At 39.2% G+C, this 18,104-nt stretch overlaps 1 protein-coding gene across 2 annotated transcripts in view; it reads right to left on the bottom strand.

Annotated features, from left to right (window-relative positions):
* Window positions 1–18,104, bottom strand: part of PRTFDC1 (phosphoribosyl transferase domain containing 1) — a 95,364-nt gene that overhangs the window by 66,778 nt on the left and 10,482 nt on the right. For both annotated transcript variants that reach the window (XM_059404162.1, XM_059404161.1), the window contains exon 3: window positions 12,693–12,876. In XM_059404162.1, coding sequence (XP_059260145.1) covers window positions 12,693–12,876 — 184 coding nt within the window. The remainder of the gene's footprint in view (window positions 1–12,692; window positions 12,877–18,104) is intronic.

Raw genomic sequence — 18,104 nt, 5'->3', positions numbered from 1 at the left:
TCCTTTTGTTTGCTCTCTCAGTGTTGGCTTTTCATAAGGAAAGACAAATCCTAATAAGCATCTCTACCGAATACGAAATGTGAACACCAAGCATGTGTACCAATAAAATGTGGAATTATTTACAAAATAAAGACCATAAGGAATGATAACTAAAAATATCACTGGAAACTACCATTAACCTTATTACACAGTGAGCTTTGGTTTCTATCTTTCTTTTTCTTTTTCTTTTTTAATATCTTTTACTTGATAGAATTGGAAATCTTAAAGTAAACTTGCCCAGAGCAAGGCTCAACTATGTCTCTTAAGGTCAGACTAGATATTTGCTTCATGCTGAGTTTCTTCATCCATGCATGTTGAAAGCCAGTAGTAAATAAATCTTAAGAACCAAAGGTCAAAGACAAAACAGGTAATGTCAACACTCTGTTTCAGTAAACATATGAACATGACAGATGTTCCAGCGTCTCTATCCAGAGGTCACATAGAAATTATACTCCAGTTTTCTTAAATGCTTTTGATTAATTTTAAGGATTTCAGTGGATGGATTCAAACCACCCAGGCCTCTTCCTGGTTTATTCTTTCATAAATAAATCACCCTTTGAAGTCTGCAAAAACGATCTGAGGATATTAAAAATACTTCAGATACTAGGTGGAAAAAATCTGCAGTTTCAGAGAAGTATCTCGTCATTTGCAAAAAGGTACTGGAATAATATCACAGGACCCAAGATACAAGAATAACCAAAGGGTAAAGACAATGTTTTCTGCGACATTTCAGCTTTTCAAACATTTGCAAATGCTATTGCAAACAAAGGGAGGGCCACCAATTCATCCATTCCAAGTGGTACGTTTTTTTCACATTTTAATATATCCCAGATCAGGATGCAGCATACAATCCATGTCATGTCATGGCTTAATTTATAGCATTTTTCCTTTCTTAAGTCGTACATGAACTAGTGGTGTACTTTACGGTCTATGATGTCTTAGGTTTAATGAAATATGGTAAATAATGGAATTTCTTCTGACTCTCACCTCTCTTTCTTTATTTCTTTCTTTTCTTTGACTTCCCTATTCCTTTAGTTTTCCTCCTTTCCTTGCTGAAAAGGTATATAGATATACATATATGCAAATTATGTACAATTTGTACATATACAGCTTGTATATATACAAATCTGTATATATACAAATAATGTATATTCATATACACTCTACACACACATATACACAGGCTTGGACCCTTCCAGCACCCTCAGAGAACTAGGGACCTGTCTTCTCCACTTGTTCCTTACCAAAGAGTTGAACTGGAATCCTCTTCCTCAACCCGAACCCAAGATGGGACTCTGCTAAAGGTAGAGTCCCTCTCTCAACTCAAAGCCTCCTTACGATATATGCAAAGTTCGTATGGAAAGTTCGGTGAAAAGCCGACTGTAGAGAAAAGTGAGAACTTCTCATTAGCACTAAGGACGCTGAATGTGGTTTATCTCCGCATCCTCATTCCTCACCAGCATGGCTAATGAAGGACTGACCTAAACCTTTTGTTCTGAACCCTGGGAATGAAAGAGAAGAGCCGTATTTTAGTTTTTCTCTTCTTTTATGGGAATAGGGTTGTGGCCAAACCTTAGCTTTAACGAGCCTCTTTAATAAAGATGCCAGCTTCCCCAGGGGCCCACATTTGCCTGCATGGAGAATCTCGGGACTGTATTTTATCTCCAAAAAGCTTTCGGTTGGTGCTGCCAACACACAGGACTTATTAATTAATACAGAGCAGTGTGCATTGAAACAGCATGGGGCAAGGATCTTGGGAAACTCTAGACTGCCCAATATAAAGTCCTTGTCAGTTTTTAAACCTCAAAGTCTGTTGAAGACTTTGCTCACAGGTTAGCTATCCAAATTGATGGAAAAGAAAGAAGTCAAGAGTATTACATTTTAGCCTCTGGTGGGGTTGTATGTAAATTAACAGGCCTTTAAATAAGGGCAACATTTTGGAGGCAATGAACAAAAACTGCTTGGCAAATAGTACATCCACACACAAAAAAGCTGGCTGAAAAGTCATTTGTTGGCACCCACCAGTTCTGCCCTCCAACTTCCCTTCGGTCTTCCAATGTTTCTCTACTTCTAAGCCCCTTCAAACAGACATTCCAAAAGTTCTCCCACTCCAACCCCGACAGAGTTTTCCCCACACACTAAATTGGGTGGCTCAAGGGCAACTAAAGTATGCCTGTTTCTCCTTGATTCTAGTCTTTACGCTCTCAGGAGTTGGTAGGGAGCTTGGTGCTCGAGGCTCTTTTGCCATTCTGCTGGATTTGGCTTCCCAAGAGCATCAGCTTTTAGGGAATCCAGACAGCAAGCGGTATAGTGAATGTTCAAATCTTTTGGAAAGTCTCCATGGAGTAAAGGGGAAAGATGAAGAGAAAAGCATAGTTTCCCATAATTTACAGGAAAACCAAGAGTTAACATTTATTATTCATTTTCCTGGAGGGTGCTCCTTCATAGTTTATTAATATCAGGTATAAAACGTGTCAAAAACTATGCCGTTAATTGTCTATTTATAGACATTGCCATTTTTTTCCAGCAATTACAGGAGCTGGCTTGACCTAGTCAGGTAGGTATTAAAATAAACCTCAGAAAAAAATATAGCTGATCCCTTTATCCCTTTTTTTAAAAAAAATATTTTATTTATTTATTTTAGAGAGAGAGGGAGAGAGCACGAGCTAGGGAGGAGTGGAGGGAGAGGGATAGATGGACTCCACATTGAGCACAGAGCCCGACACGGGGCTCTATCCCAGGACCCTGAGATCATGACCTGAGCTGAAATCAAGAGTTGGATGCTTAACAGACTGAGCCACCTAGGTGCCCCTAAAGTTGATTGATTCCTTTTGGTGAAATTCTTAACCTACTCCCTTTCAACACATCAACACATGGTCACAATCGTGCACTTGGGAGTTAAACTTGATTGCAAGCTGTTTGACCTTGGACATGTTAATTAACATTTCAGGTCTCAGTTTCCTCATCTGAGAAATGGGTATAATGTTACCTAGTTGTTTTTTATTTTTTTTCTGCTATCACATCAGTCAAGTTTTGAGTTTTCTTTATCCCTTCTCATGCTCTCCACTTCCTGGGAAGTTATCCATGATCTACATAACATTCCTAATCTTTCAATGGTTCTCCCTAAATTTTAAATAGGCATAGCTAATTTAAAGTTTGCAAGTCATAGACATCTCTAGGCTTCCCCTAAATGATGCACAAAATTAGAATGCTTTCCCTCTAGTCATTTACAAGTGCCTGTGGACTGGCATTTTAGTTCCATCCTGTTTGTTTTACCACCAAGAGATGTCATCTTCAGTATTTTTATTTTGTCAAATATTATGTTAACCAATCAAAATCTTCTTTTTAGAACCAATGTTCTTTCTTTTTTTTAGATTATTATTTGAGAGAGAGGGCACATGAGAGAGAGATAGAGAGAGGGTTATCACGGGCAGGGGGGAAGGGGAGAGAGGGAGAAGCAGACTCCCTGCAGGGCAGGAAGCCAGATGCAGGACTCAATCCCAAGACCTTGGGATCATGACCTGAGCCTAAGGCAGGCACTTAACCGACTGAGCCACCCAGGCATCCCAATCAAAACTTTTTTGATTTACCTACATTCCTATCAGTTTTTTCACATCACATTTATTCATTTGGGTTCAATTTCCTTCTTATTAAGATACATGCTTAAAGAAGTGCTTTCAGTCAGGGTTTGTTACCAGGAAACTTTCAGCATGTGATTGCTCACGTCTCCAGCTGGCGCTGATACTTGAGTTAAAGATTAACAGGGAATGAAAATCATGGTGGACAATTATCATTTCTCAGAGTGTTGATGATAGTACTCCATGTCTTCTGATTTTTGTTGTGGCTTTGAGAAGTGTGTTCATCCTGTAGTGGTGATTCCTTTAGAGACAGTTTCTCTTTGTTCCTCAGCTGCTTTCACAATCTATTCTTTGACTCTAGTGTTTTGTTTTTCAGTTTCATGATGACATGCTAGGTGTGGTCTTACTGTGCTTCCTACGTCTGAATAGTCATGTCCCTTCCCCAGCTCTAGAATATGATTAGGCACTCGCTTATCAAAAATTTCCTCTACGTGGGGCACCTGGGTTGCTCTGTCGGTTACGAGTTTCTTTCAGCTCATGTCATGATCCCAGAGTCCTGGGATCAAGCCCCACATTGGTCTCCCTGCTCAGCGGGGAGCCTGCTTCTCCCTCTGCCCCTCCCATTCTCTCTCTCTCTGTCAAATTAAAAAAAAAAAAAAATCTAAAGGAATTCCTTCTTCTCAATTCTCTCTAAGGAAGAGTCTTTCCTTCTGGAATTCCTAGGTGACATATTTTGGGCCTGTTCATTCACTCTTTGATGTCCCCTAACTTCTCCCTCCTATATTTCGTCTCTATCCGAGCTGCCTTCTGGCAACTGTTTTCAGCTCTATACTCCAGTCCAGAATTCCCATCCATATCGACATTATCCTATCATCCGACTTACAGTCTCATCCATCCAGTTACGTTATTTTTCGCTGCTGGATGTTCTGTTCCTTCACTTCTAAAAGTTTTCATTTATTTTTTTTCTTCTCGTGCTGTCTCACTTTTTCTTTAAATCCTTTCATTTATGTCTTTAGTCATACTAAGTATAATTATATTCTGTTTCAGATCGTTCATGTCCCTCTTTCTATTTATTTGTGCAGCTGATCTCGTCGTGGTGGATCGTTTCCTTTGCACTTTGGGTCTGTGCCCTCAGCTGAAGTACGGCTTATCTGAAAGAATCCGGCCTATGCGCAAGGACTCCCTCCAGAGCGTTTTCAGCAGCCTTCTACCAGGCACCTTGGGGATATTGTGGTCTGAGCCCAATTTTAATACGAAACTCTCAGGTTGGACTTTCCCAGACGATGGAGGTGAATTAAAACCTTTAACTCACACGTGGTACAGACTTGAATTAAGAAATTCCCACAGGATATTTTCCTTTCCCTTTTTAACCCAGGCCAAGAGACAAGCTAGTTCCTTAGGGTCTCCCATTATTAAGGGTGGATTTTTTTTTTTACCAAGGGCATGCATCTTTGAGGGCACTGGCTTTGCTGCAGGGTCTCATCCAACTTCCCGTCTTAAATTGATCCAAGGCTTTATTCTCTGTCTCTGCACGGGTGTGAAAATCCAGTGCTGAGCCAACAACTCCTCCTCTTCCACAAGCCCAGCCCCCCAGTTCATCTCTGGTCTAGTTCTCAGGCTTTTCATTTCAGTTTTGTGGCTTCTTATGAGCTCCAGGAAGCATTGAAAAGGTTTTTAAACATTTATTATTATGTTCACTGAGCAGTTTTAGGTGTTGGTAGCAAGAGGCTTTTCAAGCTGTCTATTCCATTAAACTTCCACAGCCAAACTCTCTGTTTGGTCTGTTAACCTACTTGAATGTATTACTTTTTGAAAAAGAAAAGGTTTTTAAAATGTGTCACATACTGGTATAATATAAAGAGATGAGATGTAGTGTTTCCTTGGATTAGATCTGCTGAAAAATTAGGCCTCACAGGTGAATAAATTCTTATGAGAAATAATTGATAATTTGATTCTTTTATTAAACTGAATATTTCCACAAATTTTGTTGATCTTATAAGAAAAGCTACAAACTATAGCCACTCGTGTGCATATGGGATATCATACACATAATAAATTCTCTTTCTGAGGCAACTTCCAGATATTCTCAAGTAAAGCCACCATTTCTTTCTCTTTTTCTTTTTCTTTTTTCTTTTTTAGAGAGACAGATGTGAGAGCAGTGGAATGGAGGGACAGAGAGAGAGGGAGAGAGAGAATCTTAAGCAGGTTCCATGCTCAGCGCTGAGCCCAACATGACCTAAAATCATGACCTGAGCCAAAATCAAGAGTTGGACACATAACTGACTGAAACACCCAGGCATCCAGGCACTCAAGACCACAATTTCTTAAAGGCACATTATTACATTATGATAATAATTGTATAGATGTACTTAGTATGTATCTAACATATATTTTAGCAGGAAAATATAATTAACTCCTTCATAAATGTTGGCAAACAAATTCATAGCTCATGAAACAAAGTTTTGTGGAAAACCTTAGAAGAATTTGTGGGAAATGTGGGTATGTTGCAAAGAGCACAGACTTGAGAGACAGATGGGCCTGGGCTCTGATGCCATCTCTTCTATTTATTGGCTGTGTGACATTAGGTGAGTTAATGAAGCTCTTTGAGCCTCCTTTTCTTCATCATTAAAAGAAGAGATGAGAGCTACCTGGCAGGGTTGTAGTCAGAATTAAATGAGACAATGAATTCATATAGCAAGTACTGAATGAACATTGATGGAAAGACAAGGAAGGTCAGAAGGGAAAAAAAGGAGGGAGGAAGGAAGGAACACTTGAACTGCTAGAGAATTAAGGTTACCAGTGTTCCTCTTCTCATTAAAGAACAGGACTATATTGGCCCTGCTTTCCAAGGAATTAGTCTAAGGCTAATTTCTAAATAATCTTTGGCTAGATTGCTATTGTTCATGCAAATTCATTCCAGGTTTTATGGGAGGTTTCATATAACAGCAAAGACAAGTCAAACTGCCTGGAATCTGGGATATTTGGCACCATTCACCCCTCGGGAAGGTCCCTTAGTAAAGAGTGGAGGGCATCCAGCAATGAGAGCCCTCCTGGGAGAAGAGCCCCTCGAGTGACGTATGAACGCAGATGGCTGTCACAGGAAGAAACATGGTGTCTGAGCTAACTGGACATTCAACTTTTCTTCCCCAAATAAGAAATCTATAAAGAATCACAGAGCAAGAAGCTAGGAGGAATTAAAACTACACAACGCTTTTGATCAGCACCCAGAACGGTAGAGTCCTGCTCTCCTTCCAGAAATTTCTAAAGGAATAAAAAGAACACTTTCCTGGTCACTGTTCCTGCCGAGATGTTTTCGAGATGTCTGCTCTCTGTGAACAGGTTTAGAGGTATGTGGGAACACCAAACACCACAGAGGAAAATGAGCTGGTCCTGTTCCCCTTATTTGGTGGTGTTTATTAGTTTTTTGGTTTTGAAAAAATACATCTCTGCCCTCAGGAATGTTGAAAGAACCCAAGTATGTAAAGGGATGGTCAGCTCAGGCCTAACCTGACACAGCAATTAATTCACCTCTGGATGAAGTCCGCTTTTACGCCCCCAGCAGAAACCTGTTCACATCACACCTCAGTCTATGAATACGGTTTTCCCATTCATTTCTGAGGATATTTAGTTAGGGGAAAAGCTTGTTCTGACTGAGCAGGTAGGCTTTTACATTGTATGTGAGGTAGTTTCTCAGGAGATGATCTGTGCCACCTTGTTGACAGACATTGGGAAGAACAGTTGGTAAGAAAAGAAGGCACATGGCAGTTGTCCTCAGGTCCTCCAGGACTTACTCTAGGACCTTTCCGGGCAGGAAAGCAAACATGCGCAGTGTGTGAGAATGGATGAAGGTGGTGAAGACGTAAAGTCTACCACCGTCTTCCTTCTTCACCGGAACACTGGTCAGGAACCACCCCATCCTTATCCTCAGGAAAAATATGTTGTTTTGAAAATAACTGTCTAGAGACAGCAGTCATGCCCACAATGCTATTGCAGTTTTAGAAATGCAAATGTTCGCTTTGAATTAGTATTACATAAATATAAGTTAGCATAATATGAGTGTTAGAATGTGTGCCTCTAGGTTAAAACATTGATCAAATAAACAGAAGTTGTCCAGAGAAATGGACAAGAGATAGACAGCAGTATTGCTAAATCTGACTTGGATTACGATGTTGTTAGTTTCAGCAAGATTGCCCATATTCCGCAACATAAAATAAACCTCAACAAATGTAAAAAAATTGAAATCATACAAAGTATAGTTACTGCAAAAGAATTAAACTAGAAATCCTAAAGAACTATCTCTGGAAAATCCCCAAATATTTGGAAATTAAACAAGAAATAATTCATGAGTGAAAGAGGAAGTCACAAAGGAAATTAGAAAATAGTTTGAATTGAACGAAAATGAAAACAAAGTACCAAAAATTGGGGGATGCAATAGTCAATATCATACCCATTGAGGACAAAGCAAGGATGTTTTCCGGCACCACTCCTATTCAGAATTGTACAGGTAGTCCTAACCAGTTCATTAAGGCAATAAAAAGAAATAAAAAGTCTACAAATTAGAAAGGAAGAAGTAAAATCATTTCTGTTCACGGAAGAATTTACAAGAAATCCTACAAGAAAGTTGTTGGAACACTCAGAGAGTTTTGTTAAGTCCTAATATTCAATAAGCAAAATCAGTAATATTTCTACATACGGCAGTAAACAAATGGAAATTAAATTTCAAAGAAAAACTTACCAAAAACAATATGACCAAAAACATTTTAAATATTTAGGTGTAAATCTAACCAAAGATGTCTTAGATCTGACTCTTGAAAATTAGACAAACACAGATATTAAATAAAATCTAGAGAAATTGAGGACTATATCTTGTTTATGGATTGGAAGAATAAAGAGTGTTAAGATGTTAATTCTCTCCATATGGTTCTACAGATTCAAAACAATCCAAATAAAATTTCTAACAGGTTGGTTTTTGTTGTTGTTTTGTTTTTTAAAGATTTTATTTATTCATTTGAGAGAAATACAGAAACAAAGCATAAGCAGGGGGAGGAGAGGCAGAGGGAGAAGAAGTAGGCTCCCCACTGAGCTGGGAGCCAGACAGAAGGCTTCATCCCAGGACTTGTAGATCATGGCCTAAGCCAAAGGCAGACGCTTAACCAACTGAGCTACCCAGGCACCCCTTTCCATGTAGATTTTAAAATCATATTGTTGATTTGTACAAAACAACCTGTTAGGTGCACCTGGGTGGCTCAGATGGTTAAGCGTCTGCCTTTGGCTCAGGTCATGATCTCCAGGTCCTGGGATCAAGCCTCTCCTCAGTGGGGAGCCTGCTTCCTCTCCCTCTGATCCTCTTCTCTGCTTGGGCTTTCTCTCTCTATCTCAAATAAATAAATAAAATCTTAGAACAAAGTTAGAAGACATATGCTACCTGATTTCCAGACTGATTATAGAGCCACAGTAATCAGAACAGTGTGGTATTGACAAAAGGATAAGCATATAGATGGACTGAGCTAGACAGAGTGTCCAGAAATGGACCCATAAACTATAGTCAAATGATTTTCAGTGAAATATCAAAGACAATACAATGGGAAAGGAGAGTTTTTTCATCAGATGATCCTAGAACAAACAGACATTAACTAGATTAAAAAAAAAGAAAGAAAGAAAGAAAGAAAAAAGTACCATATTAACAAATTACCATGACATAGATCATATACCTAGATTTAAATTAAAACTGTCCTGCATCAGCCTCCCTTCTCCTTCTCTTACCCCTACCTTGTGCTCTTTCTCTCTCTTCAAATAAATAAATAAAATCTTTAAAAAATAAATCAAAACTATGAAACTTATTTTTTTAAGATTTTTTTCTATTATTTATTCATTTGAGAGAGAGAGAGAGAAAGTGAGAGCACAAGCAGGGGAAGAGGCAGAGGGAGAGGAAGAAGCAGACTCCCCGCAGAGCTGGGAACCTGACATGGGGTTCAGTCCCAGGACCTGGAGATCATGACCTGAGCCAAAGACAGACACTTAACCTCCTGAGCCATGCATGCATCCAAAACTATGAACTTCTTAAAGAAAACAGAAAAGAAAATCTTTGTGACCTTGGATGAGGCAAAGATTACTTAGATACACAAAGAGCATGATCCATAAAAGAAAAAATTGGTAAGTTGAGAATTCATAAAAAATGTTTCAATTATGTTTATAAAAAATAAAAAATTATTTAAAAAAATTTATAATTAAAAAAAGTTTCAATTATACACTTTGAAAAAAAAAACAGAATACTAACATGAAAATGAAAGAATAACCCACTAGCTTAAAAATATATACAAAATGCATATCTAATAAAGGATTTGTGGCTAAAATATATAAAGAACTCTCAAAACTCAATAATAAGAAAACATGACCAAAATTATTGAAATAAGACACTGAACAAACACTTCAACAAAAAATCTGTATGAATAGCAAATAAGCAAATGAAAGTATGCTTGATATCATTATTCCTTAGGGAAATGCAAATTAAAACCATAATGAGCCATTATCACCTATTCAAATGGGTAAAATATAGGAAAAAAGGGGGGGGGGAGGAAACTAGCAATACCAAATGCTGTGGAAAATATGGAGGAACTGGAACTCTCATCTACTGCTAGTGGGGATGCAAATTTATTCAATCCCTCTAAAAAACAGTTTGGTAATTTCTTACATATACTCAGCATATGACTAAGCAATCTCAAGAGAAACTAACTCAAGTCGAATGCAAATATAAGTACACACAAAAATTTGCATGTAAATACTTATAATAGCTTTGTTCATAATCCTCTCCATCTTCAGCTGATAAATTATTTTAAATTATTTTTTAAAAAATTTAAAGATTTATTTATTTATTTTAGAGAGAGAGAGAGTGCACAGGGGGAGGGGTAGAGGGAGAGAGGGGGAGAGAGAAAGAATCACAAGCAGACTCCATGCTGAGCGTGGAGTCCGTCACAGGGCTTGATCTCACAACCCTGAGATCACTACCTGAGCCAAAACCAAGAGCTGGACACTTAAGTGACTGCTCCACCCAAGTGCCTCTGATAAATGATTTTAAAACTGTGATATATCCATATATATATATAATGAAATTGTATTTGACAATCAGAAGAAATAAACTTCTGGTATACATAACAACATGGATGAATATCAAATGATTATGCTAAGATTTACAGATGTACTAAGGCTACGTGGTATGTGATTACATTATATGACATTCTGGAAAGAGCAAACTCTAGGAACAGAAAACGTATCAGTGGTTTCCAGGAGCTGAGGAAAGAGTTGACTGTAAAGTACAAAGGGACACAAGGCCATTTTTTATGGACAGGAATGTTCTGTATCTTGATTGTGGTGACTTCCATGACTGTATGCAATTGTCAAAACTTATAAAACTGTAAACTAAAACAGGTAATTTCTCCTGCACATAAATTATACTTCAACACATTTGACTTTAATTTTTAAAGGCTGTTTTCTGGGGGAAAAATCCAGTAAGACTCAGAGCCAAGTAAGTGAGGAAAAAAATCTTACACGGAAGCACGGCAACTTAATCTGGGATGAAAGGAACCTAAAGAACAGGTTTCCAGAAGAAGATGAAACCAACAATTGGAGGTTAAGTTGTCTATAAAAAACAGCTTAGAAGTCATCAGGAGAATACAGAGTGTCCCAAGAACTGGTAATAATCCACCAGCTGCTCAAGAGCTGAAGAACTGAATCACCGAGAGCGGAAGGCAGAACCCTAAGGCACACGCCCATCTGTTCCCTGGCGTACACACCCGGTTTAATCTCCTCCACGTGAGTGTGGGTGGAACTAGTAAACTAAGGGAAGCAGACACTGTGCTGAGTGTGGAGCCCATCTCGAGGCTGGATCTCATGACCCAGAGATCATGACCTGAGCCGAAATCAAGACTCAACCAACTGAGTCACCCATGCGCCCCAGGTCAGCGTTAGCCCTCAGTAAATGGAAAGGTTCTGCTGTGCTGGGAACTGCCCAGTGTTGGGTGGGGAGGGCATGGAGCAAAGACCCCAAAGGCAGCCTGTAGGAGCTGAAAGTGTCTCCAGCAGGGAAGCAGAGACGGAATTCTGTCAACAACCAGTGATCTTTTGCCAATGAAGGATCTTGGAAAGGTCAATCATCTGCAAACCCCAGGTGAGATCTGAGATCCCACCCCGGCTAATGTCTTGACTTCAGCCTGGGAAGACTCTTGAGCAGAGAACATGTGTGTGGATGGCTGACCTAGAGAAACTGAGATGATAAATATGTGTTGGCCTAAACCACTAAGTTTGGGGTGATTCTGCCACCGAGCAATAGAAAACTTGTTCGAAGAGTGAATTAAAATGTGTCAAGCTAGTTTAATCAGAAAATGCTTTTGTGATTTTGACTCCAACAGTTTCTCACCGAGTAGTGGGCTAGTTTTAATGATACTTTGAACCCAAAAGCATCACAGAAGGTCATATCATAGAAGAGGGAAGACCAAGGGGATGACATTTTTGGAGGATACTCTCCCATGGTTCTGTCCAGTGTGGGCCAAGAAAGCCCCAGTACAGACTGGTGGAGGGGCCTTCTGTTGGAGGCTCTTTGATTTGGGCTCATTGCACTTGGTAACTCATTGTCCCACAGACTTCCCTTGTCCATTTCCAGGCCGTGACTGCAGCCACCCCAGCACTAATACTGTCCTCTCTGGACCGGACACTCTCCTACAGGTCTCTAGGGCCAACGATGACATCCAGACCGGAAACATGTCAGCACTCACTGGACTTTCTTAACAGTCATTGTTAACACACTCATCTGTGAGGCTAGTCATCAGGAAATAACCACTCAGCTTTATAACCATAGAAGAAAGCATGAATCATTCCTGAAGCCTCTTTCCGTATATGTGATAACAGAAAGAGGGTTTTTTTTCTCCGCTCAAACAATATTATTTTAATTTTAGCTTGCAGTATCTTGCAATTTTAAAAAATGACATTCTTTGTTTTTACCAGATTATCAATTCTTTAATTCTAGAAAATTCTTTATTCTAAACATTATAAAATAAAAACGGAATTAAGAAAAGAACTTACCCTGTAACTTTTTAGTCTGATGAAATCAACCTTCATAGAGACAAATCTGTCTGAATTTCGACTGATGTTCTTAAGGTGTTCTACAAGATCGGCACAGAATTTGTAACCTCCTTTAAGCACACACAGAATCATAATGTCACAGTATCCTATGTCTTTCATAATATCCTTAGCCAGCCGTTCAGTTCTGAAAGAGGGATTAAAAGATATATTAAGGCATAAATACTTCTGAGTATTTTTTTCCCCTTTCAAAAAAAAGGCATGATGCATTACCCGTATTAGATTACACAGGGGATCATGGAGGAGAGCTTGGGCGACAGAAGCCTACAGATAAAGAAGCTTTGTTTAAACTGGACAAAGAGAGAGTGTTCAAAACATTATTTCTGATAACCATATCATCCCTCGTATATTTTTGCTCCTCAGTGTGACAAACACGGGTAAGGTGTAAAATACGTGTCAAAGATCACGAATGCTATTATTTTATCACTGCAGAGCCTGGTTGTTAACAATGCTATGAAAGTACCTGGTGATGTTATGCCCACGTCATAGCAAAGAGGGAGAACATGGAGAATGACTCACCTTACAGCGTTGGAAGAGACTGGAAGAAAAGCCAAGCCCACAGAAACTATCAAAAGAATCACCTCTGTCTTCTATTGGACAAAGATAGCACATTACCTATGCGGGGAGCTCAGGGTACAATTCCGGGGGGCACCGTTTCCAGGGCGCACCATGCTAATGATGACTTCCTGGAGCTAGGCAACACTGCAGCCTCGGGCTGGCACCCAAAGCCTGATTTGGAACTGCCACTGTATTTTTTCTAATTGTTTCATGTCCAGAAGTCCATTGCCCACGCATCCATACAACATTAAAACCTTGAATGGAGGCAGGAGCTAAGGTGCATATTTAAAAAAAATTCCTACTGGAACTTCAGATAGAATTAGATTTAAAAAGTGATAAATGAATGATTTGAATATATACATATATATACATATATATACACACACACATATATATACACACACACATATGTATATGTATCTACATCTGTATCTACAAAGCATTATATTACATATGTTCCACATATCTCATATATTGCCTAATATATTTTATATATAAGTTATATATGTGTGTATACGCATACATATGTATAAACCTATACATATTAAATGGCAACCATGGTTTCAGACAATGTTTCTCAAAACATGCTCATTGAGAAAAGGGACATCAGCCTGCCAGATAGATAGTCTGCAAAAAGGGACATTTGTTTTCAGCATAACAGAGTGAGACAGTCAACACATTTCGCTCCACAAAAAAGTAACTATAAAGCTAGATAAAACTGTCGAAAACAACCATTTCAGCACTCTGGAAGTTAACCAGAGACATATAACAAACTGAGAATCATTTATTCCTGAAAATACTGAACTATGGGTAGAAACAGGACAAGTCTGTGGCATCCTTGCCAGAGAGTGCTTCTGTCTCCCTGCACCCCACATCAGCTCCGTTGTTCAACCAGGTAGTTCAACCAGGGCAGGGCACTGCCAGAAGGCGCTCCCCTCATAGGGAGCATTGCCAGTTAGCATGCTATCTTGGTAGCCAGTGAACAGGGATTGCCAATGGCCCTATTATTGTGAAGTTGCAGTCCTGTCTGAGCAACTAGCGGGCTAGTCTAGTTGGAGATTTGATAGGGAGTTCTGGGAGGTTAGCGTCAGGGGAGAGGGACAGACAATACACTCTTCATATATCCCAAGTTGACCAGAAACTATGGATACACTCATCAGAGACCAGCATGAGACCAGCACGAGACCAGCTACCTATACATTCCTGAATGATGGAGCCTGTAAGCTTTCCGGGACGCAAGGAAGCACAAGAAACAATAGAAGAAACAATAAAAGTCAGGAAAGACTTGGAAAGGCTGGGAATTTGTAAGTGCTTGTCAGCCCCCACACACATTTGTCAGCAGAAAGTGGAAGCTTAGTGGGTTTGAGGTGCTTGAGCACAATCTCTAACCAATCTTAGACTGAAGATTAAACTATTCAGACACAGGGATGAGTCCTAGTAAGTGAGGCTTACAAGTAAAAACAAGAAAAATAAACTGCATATTATCGGAGGTCACATACCATTGTGGGGGGGGCAGATTCCACAGAGTGAAAGACAAAAAAAAAACCCACACCCCAACAACCCAAAAACCAAAAAACAAAACCAAGGAACAAGGGCAATGAACAGAAAATAATTACAAATATGGTAGATATTAAGCAAACTACATCAATAATCACTTTAAATGTGAATGATCTAAATATACCAATCAAAAGACAGAGACTGTCCGAGTGGATTTTCCAAAAAAGACCCTAACATATGTTGTCTATAAATATAAAGATAGATTGAAAGTAAAAGAATGGAGAAGGACATACCATATCAACACTAATCCAAAGAAAGGAGGGTAGCTTATTGCTTTCAGACAAAGCAGATTTCAGAGCAAGGAAATTATCAGGCATAAAGAGGGCATTATATACTAATAAAGAGGTCAGTTTGCCAAGAAGACCTAGCAATCCTTAATCTGCATGCACCTAACAACAGAGTGTCAAAAAACTGACAAAACTACAAGAAATAAATCAATCCATTACTGCAGTTGGAGATCTCAATACCCCTCTCTCAGTCATTGACAGATCCCGCAGTCAGAAAACCACTAAGGATATAGTTGAACTACACAGTACCATCACTCAACTGGACCTAATTAGCATTTATAGAATACTTCATCTAACATTCTTCTTGAAAGATACAGATAAGAAAATAAAAAGACAAGCCACAGATGGGGGGTGGTGTATTCAAAAATCATATATCTGGTAAAGGACTTATATCCAGAATATATAAAGAACCATTACAACTCAGTAGGAAGACAAATAACCCACCCAGTGTAAAAATGGCAGAAGACATCAATGGTCATCTCTTCAAAGAAAACATAAATAACTAACAAGCACACTAAACAATAGGAAAACACAAATTAAAACCACAATGAGATACTTTCATACATCCATGAGCATGGCTATAGTCAAAGGGACAGACGATACTAAATGTTGGTAACCACGTGGAGAAACTGGAATCCTCATCCTTGCTGGAGAAATGTAAAATGGTACAGCCACTCTGGAAATAATTGGCAGTTTCTCCCATCCAAGTACTAACCAGGCCCGACCCTGCTTAGCTTCCGAGATCAGACGAGATCGGGCGCGTTCAGGGTGGTATGGCCGTAGACATAATTGGCAGTTTCTTAAACTTAACCACGAAACCCAGAATACCACTCCAAGGAAACCACCAAAAAGAAATGAACAAGTATATCCACACAAAGACTTACATGCGAATGTTTATAGATGCATTGTTCATAGTAGCCCCAAATTCGACATCCAAATAACCCCAGATTGGTAAATCAGTATCTAGATATGGTATGATTTAATTTATACGGAATGTTCAGAAAAGACAAATTTATAGAGAAATGAATCAGACTAGTGACTGCCTGATGCTGGAGGTAGGAATAAGGACTGACAGCAAACAAACTTTTGGGGATGATAGAAATACTGTAAAATGATGATTGTGCTTGCCCAACCATAAACATTTACTAGACATCATTAAATCATTGACCTACAGTGGGTGAATTTTATAGTATGTAAATTACGCTTAATAAATTCATTCCTGGGCCCCACCCCAGACCACTGAATCAGAATTTCCAGACATAAAAAGCATGAGAATACACATTTTATGGGGTGCCTGGGTGTGTGTGTCTCAATGGATTGTGCATCTGACTCTTGGTTTTGACTCAGGTCATGATCTTGGGGTCATGGGATCAAGCTCCACGCAGGGCTCCGCACTCAGCACAGAATCGCTGTCCCTCTCCCCTTGCTTCTCCTCTCTCTCCCTCTCATGAATAAATAAAAGCTTAAAAAAAAAATACACATTTTAACAAGTTCACTGGTTAAGTCTCCTATACTGGGAACTGGCTTCGTGTAGTTCTTAGCAGGGCCCAATCATGTACTAGATCAGGACGCAATGAACTAAAGTCATAAAATGCAGGTGAGAAAAGCAGGAATTTTTTTAAACCAGGGGGTTCCCAAACTGGTGTTAAGGGGGAAATGCCTCTGAGTTATTAAGAGGTACACTGAAGGCAAGGACTCTACTACACAAGAAAGGTCGGTTTAATTGTTAAAGTCAAGCTTGTTTCTTCTTCTTCTTCCTTTTTTTTTTTTTTTGCAGGAATTTCTGTATCTTCAATATAAATTGCTAACAGGGGGATCTGGCCATCTGAGAGGTGCAAAATTTCCCAAGTTTCTTTGATCACAGAACATTTTGTTCCCTCTGAGGATTGCAACTTGTATTCCATGGAAAGCCATCTTGGGCCATGAGAAACTCCGAACTAGACCTTATTTTAATAATATACTATAGTTTGAGAGGACGTGCAATATCCCAGTCTTATCCAATGGAAAAATCTTGGAGTGAAAGAACATTTCCTTTTGCTATGAACAGGAATTGATGGAAAGATAATATTCTGGGAATAGTGACTATCTAGTGTTTTCCAAACTTTACTTTGGCTAAGGACTTGTTTCATAAAGTTAAATATTAACTCAGAAGGATATAACAGATTTTCAAAAAAATAGGGGCAGAAGTACTGTGGTTTAAGAACAAAAGGTAGCGTGGAGTTTCCAAAGTTTCGATCTGCTCCTACTCCCCAGTGCCTCTCCTGCCCCCATTTCTGGGTGTCTAAAGAGTCTCTGTGTTCCTGGGAGTGCACTGTGAGGCTTGCTTTCCATGTAAATGTGAAGGCTTAAGTATTTGATCTTTGTACAAGAAAACAGAGAAGTACATGGAATGATTATAGTCTGGGCATTAGGCAGTTTTGTGAAAGGGGTATGACCTTTAAATCCTGATGCTTAGGGTGGGCTCAAGTGAAGGATGCTCTCTGAAAACCAAGAAACAAATGGTGACTTAAGGGCTTACAACAGGCGAGAAAATGTTGGCTTATAGAAAGCCAGTTGGCTAAGAAGAGCTAAAGCATCTCTATATAGACGGGTCAGAGAGAACTAGAAATAGTGTTCTAGAAATAGTTCTGTGAAGATATTTTTAAGTTGAAAATAGGCCTATTCCCAAAACATTACCATTGCTTAGAAACCATAATCGGGCACAGACTGGCCGAACTGTGATACACTGCTTGATCAGAGATATGTGCCAAGTGGCAGGAAAAGCCAGGGCCGTAGGGGTGTGTCCCGTGAAGGCAAAGTTCACCTGTTAATTATCCCTGGTTAACTCAAGCGTCTGTGAAAAATGCAAGACAAAGGTCCTCAAGTAAACAGCAATGCTTTCCAAACCCTGTTTTAATCAGTTTGTGCAGAACATTGTTATTTTGAGGATGTTATGTATAACATATATATATAT

Source organism: Mustela nigripes, chromosome 6 (assembly GCF_022355385.1).
Source record: "Mustela nigripes isolate SB6536 chromosome 6, MUSNIG.SB6536, whole genome shotgun sequence".
Classification (NCBI taxonomy): domain Eukaryota; kingdom Metazoa; phylum Chordata; class Mammalia; order Carnivora; family Mustelidae; genus Mustela; species Mustela nigripes.
This window is presented reverse-complemented; position numbering and strand designations above follow the sequence as displayed.